General features: G+C 55.6%; 1 protein-coding gene across 1 annotated transcript in view; it reads right to left on the minus strand.

The window, feature by feature from the left end:
- Nucleotides 1–14,440, minus strand: part of COL22A1 (collagen type XXII alpha 1 chain) — a 233,250-nt gene that overhangs the window by 75,199 nt on the left and 143,611 nt on the right. The window contains exons 30-38 of the mRNA XM_024741290.1: nucleotides 14,200–14,241; nucleotides 11,435–11,467; nucleotides 8,453–8,506; nucleotides 8,121–8,174; nucleotides 7,267–7,320; nucleotides 5,473–5,526; nucleotides 3,872–3,925; nucleotides 1,148–1,252; nucleotides 343–387 (exon numbers count right to left, since the gene is read on the minus strand). Of these exons, the coding sequence (XP_024597058.1) occupies nucleotides 343–387; nucleotides 1,148–1,252; nucleotides 3,872–3,925; nucleotides 5,473–5,526; nucleotides 7,267–7,320; nucleotides 8,121–8,174; nucleotides 8,453–8,506; nucleotides 11,435–11,467; nucleotides 14,200–14,241 (495 nt within the window). The remainder of the gene's footprint in view (nucleotides 1–342; nucleotides 388–1,147; nucleotides 1,253–3,871; nucleotides 3,926–5,472; nucleotides 5,527–7,266; nucleotides 7,321–8,120; nucleotides 8,175–8,452; nucleotides 8,507–11,434; nucleotides 11,468–14,199; nucleotides 14,242–14,440) is intronic.

Genomic DNA, 14,440 nt, shown 5'->3' on the forward strand with positions numbered 1-14,440 from the left:
ACAGCTCCCGTCACGCTGTGAATGAGGAATAGACTCTTCCCGTGCTAATCATCTGAAATTTGGGGATCGTTTGTGTCCCCAATTAAACTAATAATACAAGACAGACCTGTTGCTTTGCTGGTTGAAAGCATCTTTTGCAACTTGATTGCACTGCAAGCATTTATTAAGCAACAGTTATGTGGCAACTACTTTAATGTCACAGTTCAGAGTCACAGAGCCTTTAGTTAAGCGGAAGGTGACGAGCATGCAAGTAAACTGAGGTGACCAGAGATGCTGACGATCAAATTTTGTTTGGCCCCTAAGTGCAACCCATGGCATCCACGGCTCGCTAGATAAACCTACCTTAGTTCCTAGAGGTCCAGGTGATCCAGGTGGTCCACGAAGTCCCTGGGAAAATGAATGGCACAAAGATAACCATGGGACCATGAGTGAGCATTTACCCATCTACCCTGTGCCGTGGGGGGCCACAGGTGGACGGGACTCTCATCGTGACCTGTCTTGTACAGAGGAAAGGTCCCTGTGTCCTCATGTAGTGCTAAGGGCTGAAAGCCACTGAGATTTCGGGGTTCTTCATTACTGCAGCAAAATTTACTAATACATCTCACTTCGTGTCCGTGACACTCTAACACGTTTGTAAGTCCCCATGCACACAACGCTCTCATGCGTTTCCACATACGGTTTACCTGTCTGGACCACCCTCTCTGTGCTGTTCTGCCTAAAAAGTAATTTCTTCCAACTTTCACATTTCGCACAGATGCCACTTCCTGTGCAAGGTTTCCCCAGACTTACACAGACCAGGAAGCCCTTCTCCAGGATGTGCACTCCAGGACTGCCTGAGCTATGGTTATCTGTTTGCCTGGCTGTCTCATGAGCATCTCAACAGCACAGGCGCTCACCCATCTCCGTGTCCCCAGCGTCCGGCCTGGAGCCTGGCACGCGGCCAGCAGTCCGCGGGGGACTTTGCTGCGCTGGCCTAAAGGGGACAGGAGAAGACGCTTCCCCCACCCAAGACCCCTTTCCCAGCCCACCTGCTTTCACTGGCTATGACTCCGCTTCTGCAAAGGTTGACCAGTGAGCCTTTTCTTTTTTTCTCTTCTAATTCCAGCCTGGTCGTCATGGGCACAGAAACCCTGGACCCGACACTTACCGGTTCTCCATCTTTCCCTCTTCCGGGTGGCCCTGGGAGCCCAGGGGCACCAGGATCGCCCCTGGGGCCACCTGGCCCTGGGCTTCCTTCTTCTCCCATTGCTCCCTGGAAGGAAAAGCGGACAGCGTCCAGGATCAGTGACATGCAGAGAGTAAGCTTTTCAGTGGTGAGCCAACCTGAAGGGGGTTGGTGGGCTTCCTGGTGATGTCCTGCTTCAGAAAGCCCACCCCTTCTGAGGGCATAGAAAGATGGGTTGTATAATGTGTCCCCCAAAATTCATATGCTGAAGCCCTAACCCCAGTACCTCAATTTAGAAACAGAGTCTTCACAGATGTAACTAGTTAAGATGCAGTCATACTAGGGTAGCACGGACCCTAATCCAGTATGAACTGGTGTCCTCACGAGAAGGGGACATTTGGACACAGACATGTGGAGAGGGAAGTCAACGTGAAGATACGGGGAGAAGAGAGCCATCAGTAATCCAAGGAGAGGGGCCTGGAAGAGATCCTTCCCTCACAGCCCCCAGGAGGAGCCAACCCTGCTGACACCTTGATTTAGGACTTCCTGACACAGTGAGAATGGTGAGACGGTAAGTTTCTGTTGTTTAAGGCACCCAGTTTGTGATACGCTGTTCCAGCGGCCTTTGCAAACTATACAACGTGGAACATGGGAATAGGAAGGATGCTAGTCGTCTTCTAGTCCAACTTTCCTCCCACTGCAGGAAACCATCATGTGTGCCTCTTCCAGGCAGTCCTCCCATTTCTGTTTGGACTCCTATGAGAGCAGGGAGCTCACCACCTTCTCAGGCTGTTCATCCCTTTATTGGGCAGTTCCATTACATAGTGTGCCTTTATTTTCAGCCAACCCTCTCTGAAATCTTCCAGATGTTTGGCATTCAACCTTGGAGCTCTACAGATGAAATCCAATCCCTTTTCACATGACAGACTTTCAGCGATGTGAACACAGCCCGGGGCTCCAAAGTGGGGAGAGACAGACAGACAGGATCTAATGAGGGAGCTGGGCTTGGAGTTTGCTCACCCTTTCTGACCACAAAGCCAGGAGCCCCGAAGCAGCCCTGGCTGTGGAACGCTGCGGGGTAACCACATGAGCGGCAGGAGCTCCCTTTCCCAGGGCAGGGCTCTCTCGGGCCTAGGCTGCCGTCTGACCGCCTCTGACATTTGATGCAGAGGTGAGGTAAGGTACGATGTCCCAAGGAGAGGCAAAGCAAGGGATGGAGAGGACCTGCCTGCAGGCCCGGGGCGGGGTCAGCTTCTGCAAGCCTCGGGCCAGCCACTGGACACATCCTGCTGTCCGGGATTTTCACCACTTTGCAGAGCACCGGAGGGAAGTGCCCTTCCAAATGCAGCCCTGGGTCTTGGACCTCAGCCCAGCCTTCTGCTCAGACAAGCAGAAGTGCTGGGCTCCCCCTTGAGGCTGAATGAGCCAACGGCTCACAGCTTTTCTCATCTTTGCTCAACGGGTCCTCAAAAACCTCTTCTAACCCCCTTCTAAGCTCCTCCTAAGGGGTTAGTGCCCCACTTACGTCCCCGAATAGAGCCTAATCCTTCAGACGTGGTGTAATCAAGGAAAGCCCGATGGGCCAGGTTGTTTTCCCTCGCTTAAGGATATTTTCCACAGGTTGGTGGATCATTTTTCTCTGCAGTGAATCATTTTCTTCTCTGAAGTACGTGTTTTAAAACTGAGCCTTCCCACCAGAGTGTAAAATTTTGTTATTTATCCTTGTTGCATTTTGCCAAAATAGGAAAGGTAAAATGATCACTCCTTTCAAAGGTCTCAGGCGAGGTGGACGTGAAGGGATTTGCATCAAGTTCAGACACTGCAGTGCCGGGAGGGGCCCTCTGCGGAGGAGGCATCGGGCGCCGTGGAGACGCCGAGACACCTGTTCCTGGGGGCGAAGCCTCACGTGGTGGCTCGAGACAGCGAACCGCCGTCAGCCCCCATCACCGGCCCTCTGCCGCGCCCTCTGACACATCAGTGCTTCAGTTCCTCCTTGCCACCTGTGGTCAGTGTCTCCATTTTACACACGAGAACATGCAGGTGTCAGAGGGTGCCTGCAGTCCGGGCTTCTCAGCTCCGGCGCTGCTGACATTCAGGACGGGCGCTCTGTGTTGAGACGGGGGTGCCGTCCTGTGACAGTTTAGAAGAATCCCTGGTCTCCACCCACTAGATGCCAGGAGAAGTCAGGAGTACCCCTCGGAGACGCTTCCTAAAACGTGAGCTCGGGAAACGTGGCGTGGGATCGCGGAAGTCCATGGGACCTCCCTCTCTGCCCCCGGGGTGTTGGCGTTTTGGGGGGACACGGTGTCTCTCTTCCTCCTAATAAACAAAGCTCTTTCTCATAACTCAGGAAGGTTTAACTGTGCACACAAAGGTGTGGGAGGGCGAAGCTGGTGCGCTGAACTGAGAGAAAATGGACTTAGAGTCAGACCGACCAGCTCTGTGGTTCACTAGCTACAGGGCGTAGGAGAGCTGAATTAATCTCTCAGAGCCTCGGTCCCCACCTCTGTCAAATGGGGATCCACCTACCCTACGGGTCCGCTGTGAGGGTTAAACAAGAGGACTGCAGGGCCCCTCCTACCCTTCTGTTCAGAAGCCCTTCGGACCCTGGGTGCTAAACCAGGTCTGGGCAGGCTGGCTCCTCCTTCCCTGCTTCTTGAGAAGCTGAGAACAGCTGCTGTGCAGAGAGATCACACTGCACCTTACCTTCTCGCCGCGCTCCCCATCTTTCCCAGGGGGGCCTCTGGTGCCCGGGGGGCCCTGAAGAAAGAGGGGTTATTGACAGGGTGAAGTTCAGGAGTGCTGCCGCCCCCAGAGAAGGGCGATCAGCCCCTTTCAGTTAATGATTACAGCTCTGTCCCCACTCGTCCCCCCCCACCCCGGCTTAAATTCCTCGCCGCCACCTCCCCCAGCCTGCCTCAGCTGCTCCTCCCCTGGTCTGTCACTCAACCTTGAACACGAGACCTCTAACCACGCAGACATGTGTTTCCCGGTGCCCTGCCCGCCCTGGGCTGCAGCTCTCAGAGGGGACCTCGGGGAGGAGAAGGGTGACCTAAGAACATGGCCTTGGCACCATTGACCTGCTCCACCTGTGTCTTCAGAGTCCCCCAGAGGTTGAGTTTTTGAGACAAGGCTCAGGTGCAGGTGTTCCATGGAAGCACCAGCAGGGACATGAGAAAGGAGGACAGGCAGGGAGCGACACGTTCGTGTAACTGGAGCTCGGTCCTGCTGGGGGCTCTGGGGGCCAACGCAGGACACACACTCAGAGTGGCTCCACCAGGAGTGGAGAAGCCGGGCCGTTTATACACCCATCAGCCAGGGATGCCTCTGCTGGTGGGTGGTGTTCCTGGCCACATGTCATGTGGCTGCACAGTGAGGTCTCTAAAAGCCACAGGAAACCCTCAGACAGAGGAATGCAAGGTTGGCTCCTGGAAGTCTGTGGCTGGCACTGCAGTGGGGAGGGTGACATGGTACAGGCAAGGGTCCAGCAGTATCCACGGCGACCACTAACCACATGCCTCAGTCTCCTGCTGCATAAAATGGGGGCAATACTAATATCCACCTCCCAGGGTCCCGAGGAGTCAACGAACGAACTCGTGTAAAGCCCTTACAACAGTGCCCGGCACACGTATATGCCCACATTTGTCCTCTGAACGGGACTGGTCTCAATCTATTTCAGGAGCACAGCTCTCTGCTACCCTTGACTAGATGCCATTGGGTGTTTCATCGCACACGTTACAGCTGAAATCAATGTTCAGGTGGACCTTAAAGCTGGGGTCCTTAAAGCAGACCCCTGGGGCCCCCATGGGGGAAGCTGCCTCCATAAGTCAAGTGCAGCAGGAGGTTAAGGGTGAACCTGCACAGCCCGCGCTCTCCATCCTGAAGATGAAAAAGCGGAGGCCTCCAGGAGCCCCTCACGGAGGCCTGACAGCCGGTTAGTGGCAGAGCTGTGGCCAGAACCTGGGCAGCCCAAAAGTCAGGGCCTCTTCCCCTTCTGTAGGTTCATTTTGTTTCTTCCAAGGCAAACTCTGATGCTGATTCCAACATCAGTGACGTTCACAGTTTTCTGCAGTTACCATAGCTTCATTTACCACCCAGAGACCTCACGAGTTACCGAGAACCTCAGGTTGGTAACTTTCTAGGTGACTTCGTCAGGACATCAAGTTCTTCCATCTGTGAAATGGGAGTAAGGATGCCTACACCCCTGAGTTTTGTGGAGGATAAATGAGTTAACTCAGGAGATGGGCACTGTGGAGCCACAACCAGTGTTGGTGTCCCTGCCCTCTCCCCTTACCCCGATTACTCACCACACTTCCTGGGGGGCCACTGGAACCAGGGGGACCTACAGGTCCAGGAGCGCCCTATTAAGAGACAAAAGAAGGTTAGAAAGGCCCAAGGTATTGATTATAAGCAGCTCCCCCAGTTTCCCTCCAAACCTGCCTTCTATTCAATTCTCCCTGATTTGCTGGAAACGTTTCTAACCTGAAACTCCCTCCACAGATAAGATGAACCTCCCGTCCGGGTGCACCCCAACTCGCCAAGCCTCAAATGAGTGGGATTCCGGCACAGAGGTGGGAGACAGGAGGACAGAAGCAGCCTAGGACCTTCCTTAAGACCACAGCATACAGGCGGCAGAGGTGGAGTGTGTGCTGGGCGGGGCGGACAGAAAGGAAGGCCGGGTCCAAACATGCACGTGTCTCGGGTGGGGTTTGGCCTCTATCCTCAGAGCCTGGGGGAAAGGAAACCCCAAAAATGGGACAAACCCTTCAGACCTGCGTTGCAGAGAAACATGCTCCGGGATAACGCAGGTCGACCGTAAGGGCACGAGACAGGACACGAGAGGCAGCCCTGGGCTGGACAGGAAGAGGCATCCCTGGAGAAGGTGCCAGGAGGAACGACCTGGGCTTGGTGACCAACCGCTGGTGAAGGGCCGAGGGGGAGTTCATGGTGGGGATGGTGGCAGAAGCCTGAGCGGGCCTCGGCAGCACTGCTCTCGCCCTGGCTCCCTCTGAAGATGCCGGGGCTGTTCCGGCACTGAGGGGGGAAAGCTTGCGTGTGCGTGCGTGTGCGTGCGTACCTGTGTTGGATCTGACTGGCGAATCAGGGCATGTTTCCTGGAGGAGGTGGATTTGAACACTGGTGGCTGGACGAGTGTATGACGGGAGAGGTGGATGAGGACACTCCAGATGGGTGACCACCAGGGAGTCGGGGACGCAGGGGACTCCCAGTACTGGGGCCTCCCTGCACTTCTCCTGCCGCCCGCGCCCCTGCGCTCGGCTTCCCTCTCCCGCAGGCTGCGCTCGGGCGGGTCTCTCTCCGGGAGCACGGAGGAGCTGACCGCGAGCCCCTTCTCTGCGACGTCCACGCCGCCCAGCTCCCGGGGCTGACCCCGTTCCCACTAAGTCACATGCACGGTGGGCTGGGCCGTGCGAGCAGACTGCAGCCGGGTACGTGGGGCCTGCGGTCCTGCCTGCCTGGCACTGCTGCTGCTCTAATGCCACCGCCCCTCCCGGGAGTCCCCGCGGGAGTCTGTCAGCTCCCCGGAGAAGCCTGGGCTCGGGGCTCCGCTCCGGTAGACGCAACGCTAGTCAGAGCTCAGGGGCACGAGTGCCGACCCACGGAGATTCTGGGCCTGAGGGAGGCGGGCCAGGAGCAGCGAGCGCGTGAGGGTACCCGTGTGCTCGTCTTCCTGGAGTTGCCGGAACTGCGTTTATACGTGTGCATGTCCTTATACGGGTGTACATATGTGTGTGCGCACCACGGTGCGTGTGCATCTCGGTTTCCAAACGTGTGGATGTGCACGTGGGCGTGCTTCTCAGAGGGACAAACTCGTCTGCGTGTGTCCGTGTGTGCGCCACCCATGTGTGTGCAGGAGATTCCTTTCGGGGCTGGCATGTGGACGAAGCCCTGAGATGCTGGGAACGTGGCAGAGGCCGGCACGTCTCTGGTCCTGGCTGCTCAGGAGGCTCCAGCCCCAGCCATCCCTCTAGCGTGGACGGTGCTTTCCCGGCCCCCTCCCCACACTCTGCCCAGAGCTGGGAGCCCGGGCGGGGGGAGGTGCTTGGCCCAGACCCCCTCCTGTGGGACCCGGGAGGACTCACGGGGTTCCCAGCTGCTCCGGGTGGCCCCTGCGCGCCTTCCTGTCCCTTGGCGCCCTGCACGTGAAACAAAAAGGGGAGGTGAGAAGCCACAGGCAACGCCGTCCTCGGCCCCACGCGGGGACGTCAGGGCACCTTCGTCATCAGAATTAGGTGATCCGAACTGAAGGACAGGGAGCGCGTCTAAAGGTGCAGAGATCACAGCTCCTGGCCTCCGCTATTGTACTCCGTCTTCCCCACCCCCGGGACAGCAGCACCCACCCTTTATCTTGACGTATTCAGAGGGACAGCCCGGCCCGGGGCACACACAGCCAGCCGGCGGCCCGTGGCGTCTGAGCCCAGACAGGCCGCTCCCACGGAACTCTCAGAGAACACCAGCAACTCCCAACAAAGAGCCAGTTACGAAGCCAAAACTGAGGGAAATGCGAGCCAGACGCTAACACACACTAGGTGTCATGTAAACTGGAGCTGCCAATCGGGGCTGGGAGGGAGGAGGGCACCTCCCGCCGCTGAAAAGCCTCGGGGAACCCTGGTCCCCAGCACGGCTGCTGCGGCTGCACAGAGTCGGGGAGGGAGCGCGTGGCGGGAGCCCAGCTCACCGACACCGACACCTCAGCGACAGAGCAGCGACATCCTGGGCCCCAGAGGCGGGGCCCGCCCCCGGGGGCTGCATTTTGGGGCGCTTTGTGAGGTCCTCTCTGCCCCAGGGCACTGGACTCACAGTCCCAGCAGTGCCTGTGGCAGTGCCCCCTGGTGGACACTCCAGGAATGCCAGGTGAGAGGGGCCAGCGAGGGATGGAGGCGCTGGCGGGGCTTTCGGGTCTAGGAGCCAACAGGTGGACAGAGAGTTTTCTTACCGGTGGTCCAATGGGTCCCCGAGGCCCCAGTTCTCCAGGATGACCCTGTGATCCCTGAAATGAAACAACCTATCAATGGACTAGGTCACACCCCTGCTCCGGGCAGATGGGGGAGGTATGGACACGTGCAGTGGGCATAATTTGAGATCCATGGAGGGGGTGTCCTTGGACCCTAAGGGAGGAGGACGGGGCCACATTCAGTTCGGCGGGCTCCTGTGCACAGTTCAGAGCTGCAGCCGCTCAGCCCTCAGACGTCCCGTCTAACCAGCCGCCCAGAGTGAGGGCCGAGAGGCAGCAGCAGGGGCACGGGGCGCAGAGCCCGGGGCACTCACCGCTTCCCCAGGCGCGCCGGGATTGCCCTTCTCTCCTTTGGGCCCTTGTTCTCCCTGTCGGTGGGGAAGCAGAGTACAGCAGACGTGCTCAGCCCACCCTCAGGTCAGGCCGCACGGACCTGCCTGTCCTGCACACGCCCCTTCGCTGGAGGAGAAGCCAGCACAGCCAGCGACTGCCCTGTGCAGGTTCCACGCCGCTTTCTACTCACGCATGGGCAGATTTTGGAGACCTTGCCCCCGAGGCTCCTGCCTGCCCTCCCCCAAGCTCATCACGGATCCCCGAGTTAGTGTCTGCACGGCCCTGGGCTGGGGGCGCCACTCCCTCTGCATCAGCTGTTGAGTGGGATCTGCACGGTACACCTCGGAGAGCCTGGATTAAATGAGGTTCTCAACAGAGGCAAGCTCATTCCTTCTAGAATCTCCATTTCCCACCAGCTCAGAAGAACGCACTCTGGCTCCAGTCACCAGACAACAATACCCTTATTTCTAGCATGGTTTCCTCCTAGAAAAGTTCCCGTGGGGGGCTGGGGGATTTGCAAAATTCTTTTGTCTGGTCCACAAGTCACTGGAGACACAATCTGCAAAGAGGAAAGGGCTTGCGGGATGGACTTGGGTGACGCACAGGGAAGGAGTCTGCACATGCTTTCTGCCAGCTGGGGGAAGGAACAGTGGGTGGCAGGAAGCGGGCTCAGGAACCAGGAGTGGTCAGGCCAGGATAGAGGAGAGACCCTGGGGGCTCACAGGCAAGATGCTCAAGGCATTTCTACCCAGGGCCTGAGAGCCAGGAGGCAGAGTCTTCACTGCAGGGGTGCACACTAGGTGCCCATCAGTAGCTGCTGAATGCGGAATGCAGGAGCGTCGTTCTCCCCCAAATGCCTCCTTGGTGATGTCAGCCCAGCCAAATCCCCTCTCTGCGCTCAGCAGACGCAGGGCACTGGCTGGGCGTCTGGGAATCCTTTGCAGGCTGAGGGGGTGGAGTCAGGCTGCCTTCCCGAGGTGGCTGCTTCTAAACCAGTTACAAAGCCTCACGTAAGTTCTTCACGGCAATGTCTCCAAGCCTGAGGCTGCCTGGCCCTCCCTCCTCCAGCTAAGGAATGGGTTCCCTTCTCCTCTCTGGCATCTCCAGACCTGCTCACCATCTAACAGCCCCTGCTCTGCTCTCCACAAACTACCATCACCCTGCTACCTCGAGGCCGCCCCAGCTGAGGTCCCTGACATCCCCAGAAGGTTTCTCAATCCTGGAGCGGCAGGAAGAGGGGCTCTCCTTCCAGCCCTCCTCCCCCTTTTTATTCCCCTTCTTAATCATGCTGCAAACTTTGCCCCCCCTCCAAATCTCGTGGCCCCTCCCCCTGTGCAGGGGCTGGGAGGCACACAGCTGAGAGCAAGGAGAAATCAAACAGAAGAACATCTTTCAAAACCATCAATACAACACGGTTACCATGGCAATGAGGCAGCCCCAGAGGGATTCATGCAACAATCCACAATGAATCTTTTTTTTTTTTCATGGACACAGGTTCCTTGCTTTGCATTTTAAAGTGACTTCCTGGTTTCTGCACAGCTCCGACCCTGTAGGAAGGCGGCACCACTGCGATTCAGAAAGGAGGCTGGGCAGACCTCTGGCTCTCTCTCAGTCCCCTCCCATGGGAGCACCTTGGAACTCATCTTTTATGGAGCAATTCCTTTAAGCAGAGGCTGGATGTGCAGGTCTGCCTTAAGATCTGGGGACTCAGGGTGGGCGTGAGGGAGGGAGACCCAGAGGCATCGAGTAGGTGCGTGTGGTCCTGGACGAGGAAGACGGTGGGGCTCGGCCAGGGCCTCGTGGCTGACAACCAAGTCTCAATTGCTAAGTCCAGGAAGGTCCTTTGCGAGGAGCTTCACTCCTCCGAGCCACAGGCCATCCCTGGGCACAGGGACGGTCACAGCTATGCCTGCACTGCATCTGCCGCGTTCGAGGCTCTGCCGCCTTGTCCCTTTGAGCCCTTCCTCTGAGAGAGGAGAGGACCCAGCCGGAGGCCCAGCCTGCTCCCCCCGCATCTCCCAGCACTTCTGCAGCCGCACTGCCCCGTGACGGCCCTCCCGCCCTCGCTTCTTCCTCCGAAGCAGCTCAAAATCATCCTCCCCCCTCCGCAGTGATTCTGGCACCGACTCAGCCTCTCTCTCTCTCTACTCTGTTCTTTTCCATCAGATACAGGGTCCTTTTGAACTTCTTAAGTCACAGCTACTTAAGCGTGGAAACAGGTGGATCCTCCACACAAGCCCCTCCGCCGCCGCGCACGGTGTGGCGGGTCAAGTCCTAACAGCGGGAGAACCACGTCCCTGAGAGCAAAGGAGCCACAGGAGGCTGTCTGCTGACCTCAGGGCAGGCAGAGCCCCTGAACACGCTTATTTCCACGGGGACTGCTCGTGGAGAGAGGAGGGAAAGGTTCCTGGAGGCTGCGGCCATGGCGAGCATCCTTTTCGGTCAAGCGTCTTCATCTTCACAAGAAGCCACAAGCTGTCCCTCCACCAGCCACACTCCATTCAGGCTGGGTCCCCTCCGGCCTCCGAACTGCCCCTCTCAACCTGTCCCTTCGAGGCCCTCCAGGCCCGGCGCCCCTCACTGCAGACACCCACTGAACTGCCTGCTCTGCCCTCTGGTCCTCTGCCAGCCCACGTGACTCTGTCCTGCTCGGGACCACCAGCCACTCTCTGTGGAGTGAGGAGGTAACGTTACCCAAAGAGAGGGCTGGCCTTCGCCCTTGGCTACTGGCAGGCAGCCTCCAGGCCCCTGGAACCTCCTGTCCGACCCTGGAGCTGGTTCCTCGCAGGGTCTGTCCCCACTGGCTGCCAGGACAAGGTCGGGAAGCCCAGATGCCTGGCAGCGACTGGGACGCAGGGGCTGAGAGTTAGGACACAGCCCGGGCCCAGCTCCCAGAGCCCCCGGGGACATCGCGAGCCAGGCTGGGGGACACCGTGCAGCACCGGGGAGTCGCTGCTACTTACTGGCATCCCTGGGTGCGGCGTGAACAGGGACGTCTGAAAAGGAAACCAGAAATGAGAAGGACTTGAATCGATGTTAACAACCGCCTCTGACAGATTTATGGAGTAAAAGAATACAGCCCCGAGGGCTCCTTTAACGATGACTGGTTTTGACAGTTAGGATCCCGTGCTCTTTTCAAGTCCCCGAGCAGGTATTAAGTCCGGGAAGCACAGTGGTTAGCTGTGGGAACGCTGGAGTCCCGCAGCCTGAGCTCAAAGCCTGTCACCTCCACCTTAAACTGTGTGACCTCGGACACCTGCCAGCTTCTCTGCTCTCATCGGTGAAATGGGATGACACATTCTCCTCTCAGGGTATGGCGGGGCCGAAACGGAAGAATCCATGCGAGTAATCAGAGCTGTGCCTGGACCGCTGGATCCCTCCACCACCAGCGGCTGCTGGCAATGACACAGGTGACAAGGAAACCAGGCTGCGGGACTCAGCTCTGGGCCCAGGGAGCCCTGCTGATGCAGACTCTCTGTCCCAGCAGCTGAGGACCCCATGGACTGGCCCCCGCACGGCCGTTCCTCTGCGTTGCATGAATACTTCCCAGGCGGCCTGCTTCCTCCCATCTCAAAGCTCCCGCACCCGCCGCTCCCCTGGCCTGGAACGCGCTTCCCTTCTCCTTTACCTGACTGACCAAGCCCACCCTTCAGAGCTCGTGTTTGAATGTCCTGTCTTCAAAGATCTCCCTCCCTCTGCACCACTCAAATATAAATGAGGCCCCCTTGCTATGCACCTGCTCTTTGCCTTCACAGCATTTACTATGATTTGCAGGATCCGTGTGTCTGGGCCGCCATGTGACTAGAGTTTATCTCCCTGACGAGGCTGTTTAAGCTCCACAGCGGCCAAACTCTGCCAACGTCTGGCTCACAGCAGGTGCTCAAATATAAGTGAGCGGATAAAAGGACATCATGGATTCTAGTCCAAAAACGCAATGAATTCAACAAGGAGGGAAAAAAAGGGGATTTCCTACACCGTGCCCTCCATCTCTCCAAACCCCAGTCTCGTCCCCAAAAGAAAACACTGTTTTTCAGTTTAGCATGTTTTAGACCCATTTGTATCTATTTCCAACTGCAATTATGAATGTATAGGAATGCGTAACTTTGCACGAGAGTTATACAAATAAGAACAGCAAGCATTATTGATGGTTGTTGATATGTGTTAACTCATATATTCCTCACAGTAAAAGAAGCAGTTTTATCTGTTTTTGCCCTGCTTTTACACGTAAGAAGATTGAAGGTCAGAGAAAGAAACTTCTTAATGAAGTTCACACAGCCAGTGAATGCTGGACGTCACGTAGGTGGGCTGCGGAGTCCGTGTTAGCCTTCACACACGCTGTAATTCATAAACTAGTTTTTCTACTTAACTTTTCTTGAATGTTGGCATCTATTTAAAGCCATATGTGTAGTGCATGTGTGTGTGTTTAATTTTTATGAAGTAGGATTCCATGATACACATATTCCGTGGTTTAGTTAATTCTTTGCTTCTGGTCGTGTAGGTTGCCTGTGATTTTTCATTATAAGCAACACCACAATGTAAATCCTTGTACGTGATTTTTTAAATACACACAATGCAAATAATTCTTCAGGCTAGATGCCTAGGAATGGAATCTCTAATCTGAAGGTTAGACAGACACGTTATGATATGTTAATACCAAGTAACCTCTCAAATAAGTGTTACCAGTATGCCTCCCACCAAAAGGCGGTGTCCATTCCCTGCAAACTTGCCTACATTAAATATTACCAGTCTTAAACGACAATGTTACAAGGTCAGCTCTGACTCTAAATTTGACTCTGAAATGCTTACTGCGTCTCATTTTGAGGGGCCTGTGTGTGGGGAGCAAACAGTGGTGGCATCAAGATGAAACACAGAGAAGACCACGGAGGGCCCATCTTAGTCACACTGCGAATGGGATTTCTGGGCGTTCAGGCTCTCTCATCTCCTGCCCTCCACATGAGGCAGTCCCCCGTTGTAGCTACTAAATGACCAATCCCTACGTGCCCCGCCATGGCCAGCATCTGCAGCCACGTTCACCTCCCCCGAAATCATCCGATCAAAGCACAGAATATCAAGGCTGGGAAGAAACATTCACATGAAAAAAAAAAATGCAAACTATAATCGCATATTTATATAGCCTTCGTTTTTTTTTTAATTTAATATTTATTATGTACCAGAAACTGTGCACTGTAGCTTGTATTATTTCAGTTAATTTTCACTACAAACGCACAAGATAGCTATAGGTATAACGTTTTTTCTTAACAGATGAGAAGACCAAGTCTTTTTGACATCAAATAACGTGTCTAAGACCGCAGTGCTGGTGAATGGCACAGCCAGGATTCAAACCCACTTTTATTCTGGCTCCAAAGCCCACGCTGTTACTACTCATCCCGAACTCACAACGCCCACCCTCAGACACGCGAAGGGTAGAAGCACAAGTCGTGGCTGTATATCTGTGTTGTATAGTCTTACCCTGGACAAACGGCTTCTTGTCTCCGGACCTCTGTTTCCCCATAGGCAAGAGGTGGGTATGTACGCTCAGCGTCTAGCCAGTGTTCTAATAAACAGTAACTGTGCTTGCTGACGAAAATCAATCAACAAGCACAGGCGGTTCCTAGTGAAGCTTATGCATCTTTGGATTACGGGACCTGACAAACTCCCTTAAAAAGATATTTATAACTAAGCGGTATGTGTGCAGAAGGAGAAAGGGTTAGAAGCAGAGTTAACTTACAGTTCCAGGTAATCCCGGGGGGCCTGCTGGACCCGTTTCACCCTAGATGAAGAAATGGAAGATAAATTACCATTAACCCTCTACCAGCTCTGCCTGTCCTGGGATACCTTTCCCAAGACAACAGAATCACCCACCCCACATCTACCTGATAGATAGAGAGATAGATAGATAGATTCCAGATTATAAAATACTTCAGACACATGAGAACTTCATTTTGAGAAGTATCTATGCTGGTATGTGT

The sequence above is a fragment of the Neophocaena asiaeorientalis genome, unplaced genomic scaffold, assembly GCF_003031525.2.
Source record: "Neophocaena asiaeorientalis asiaeorientalis breed wild unplaced genomic scaffold, Neophocaena_asiaeorientalis_V1.1 scaffold177, whole genome shotgun sequence".
Taxonomy (NCBI): Eukaryota; Metazoa; Chordata; class Mammalia; order Artiodactyla; family Phocoenidae; genus Neophocaena; species Neophocaena asiaeorientalis.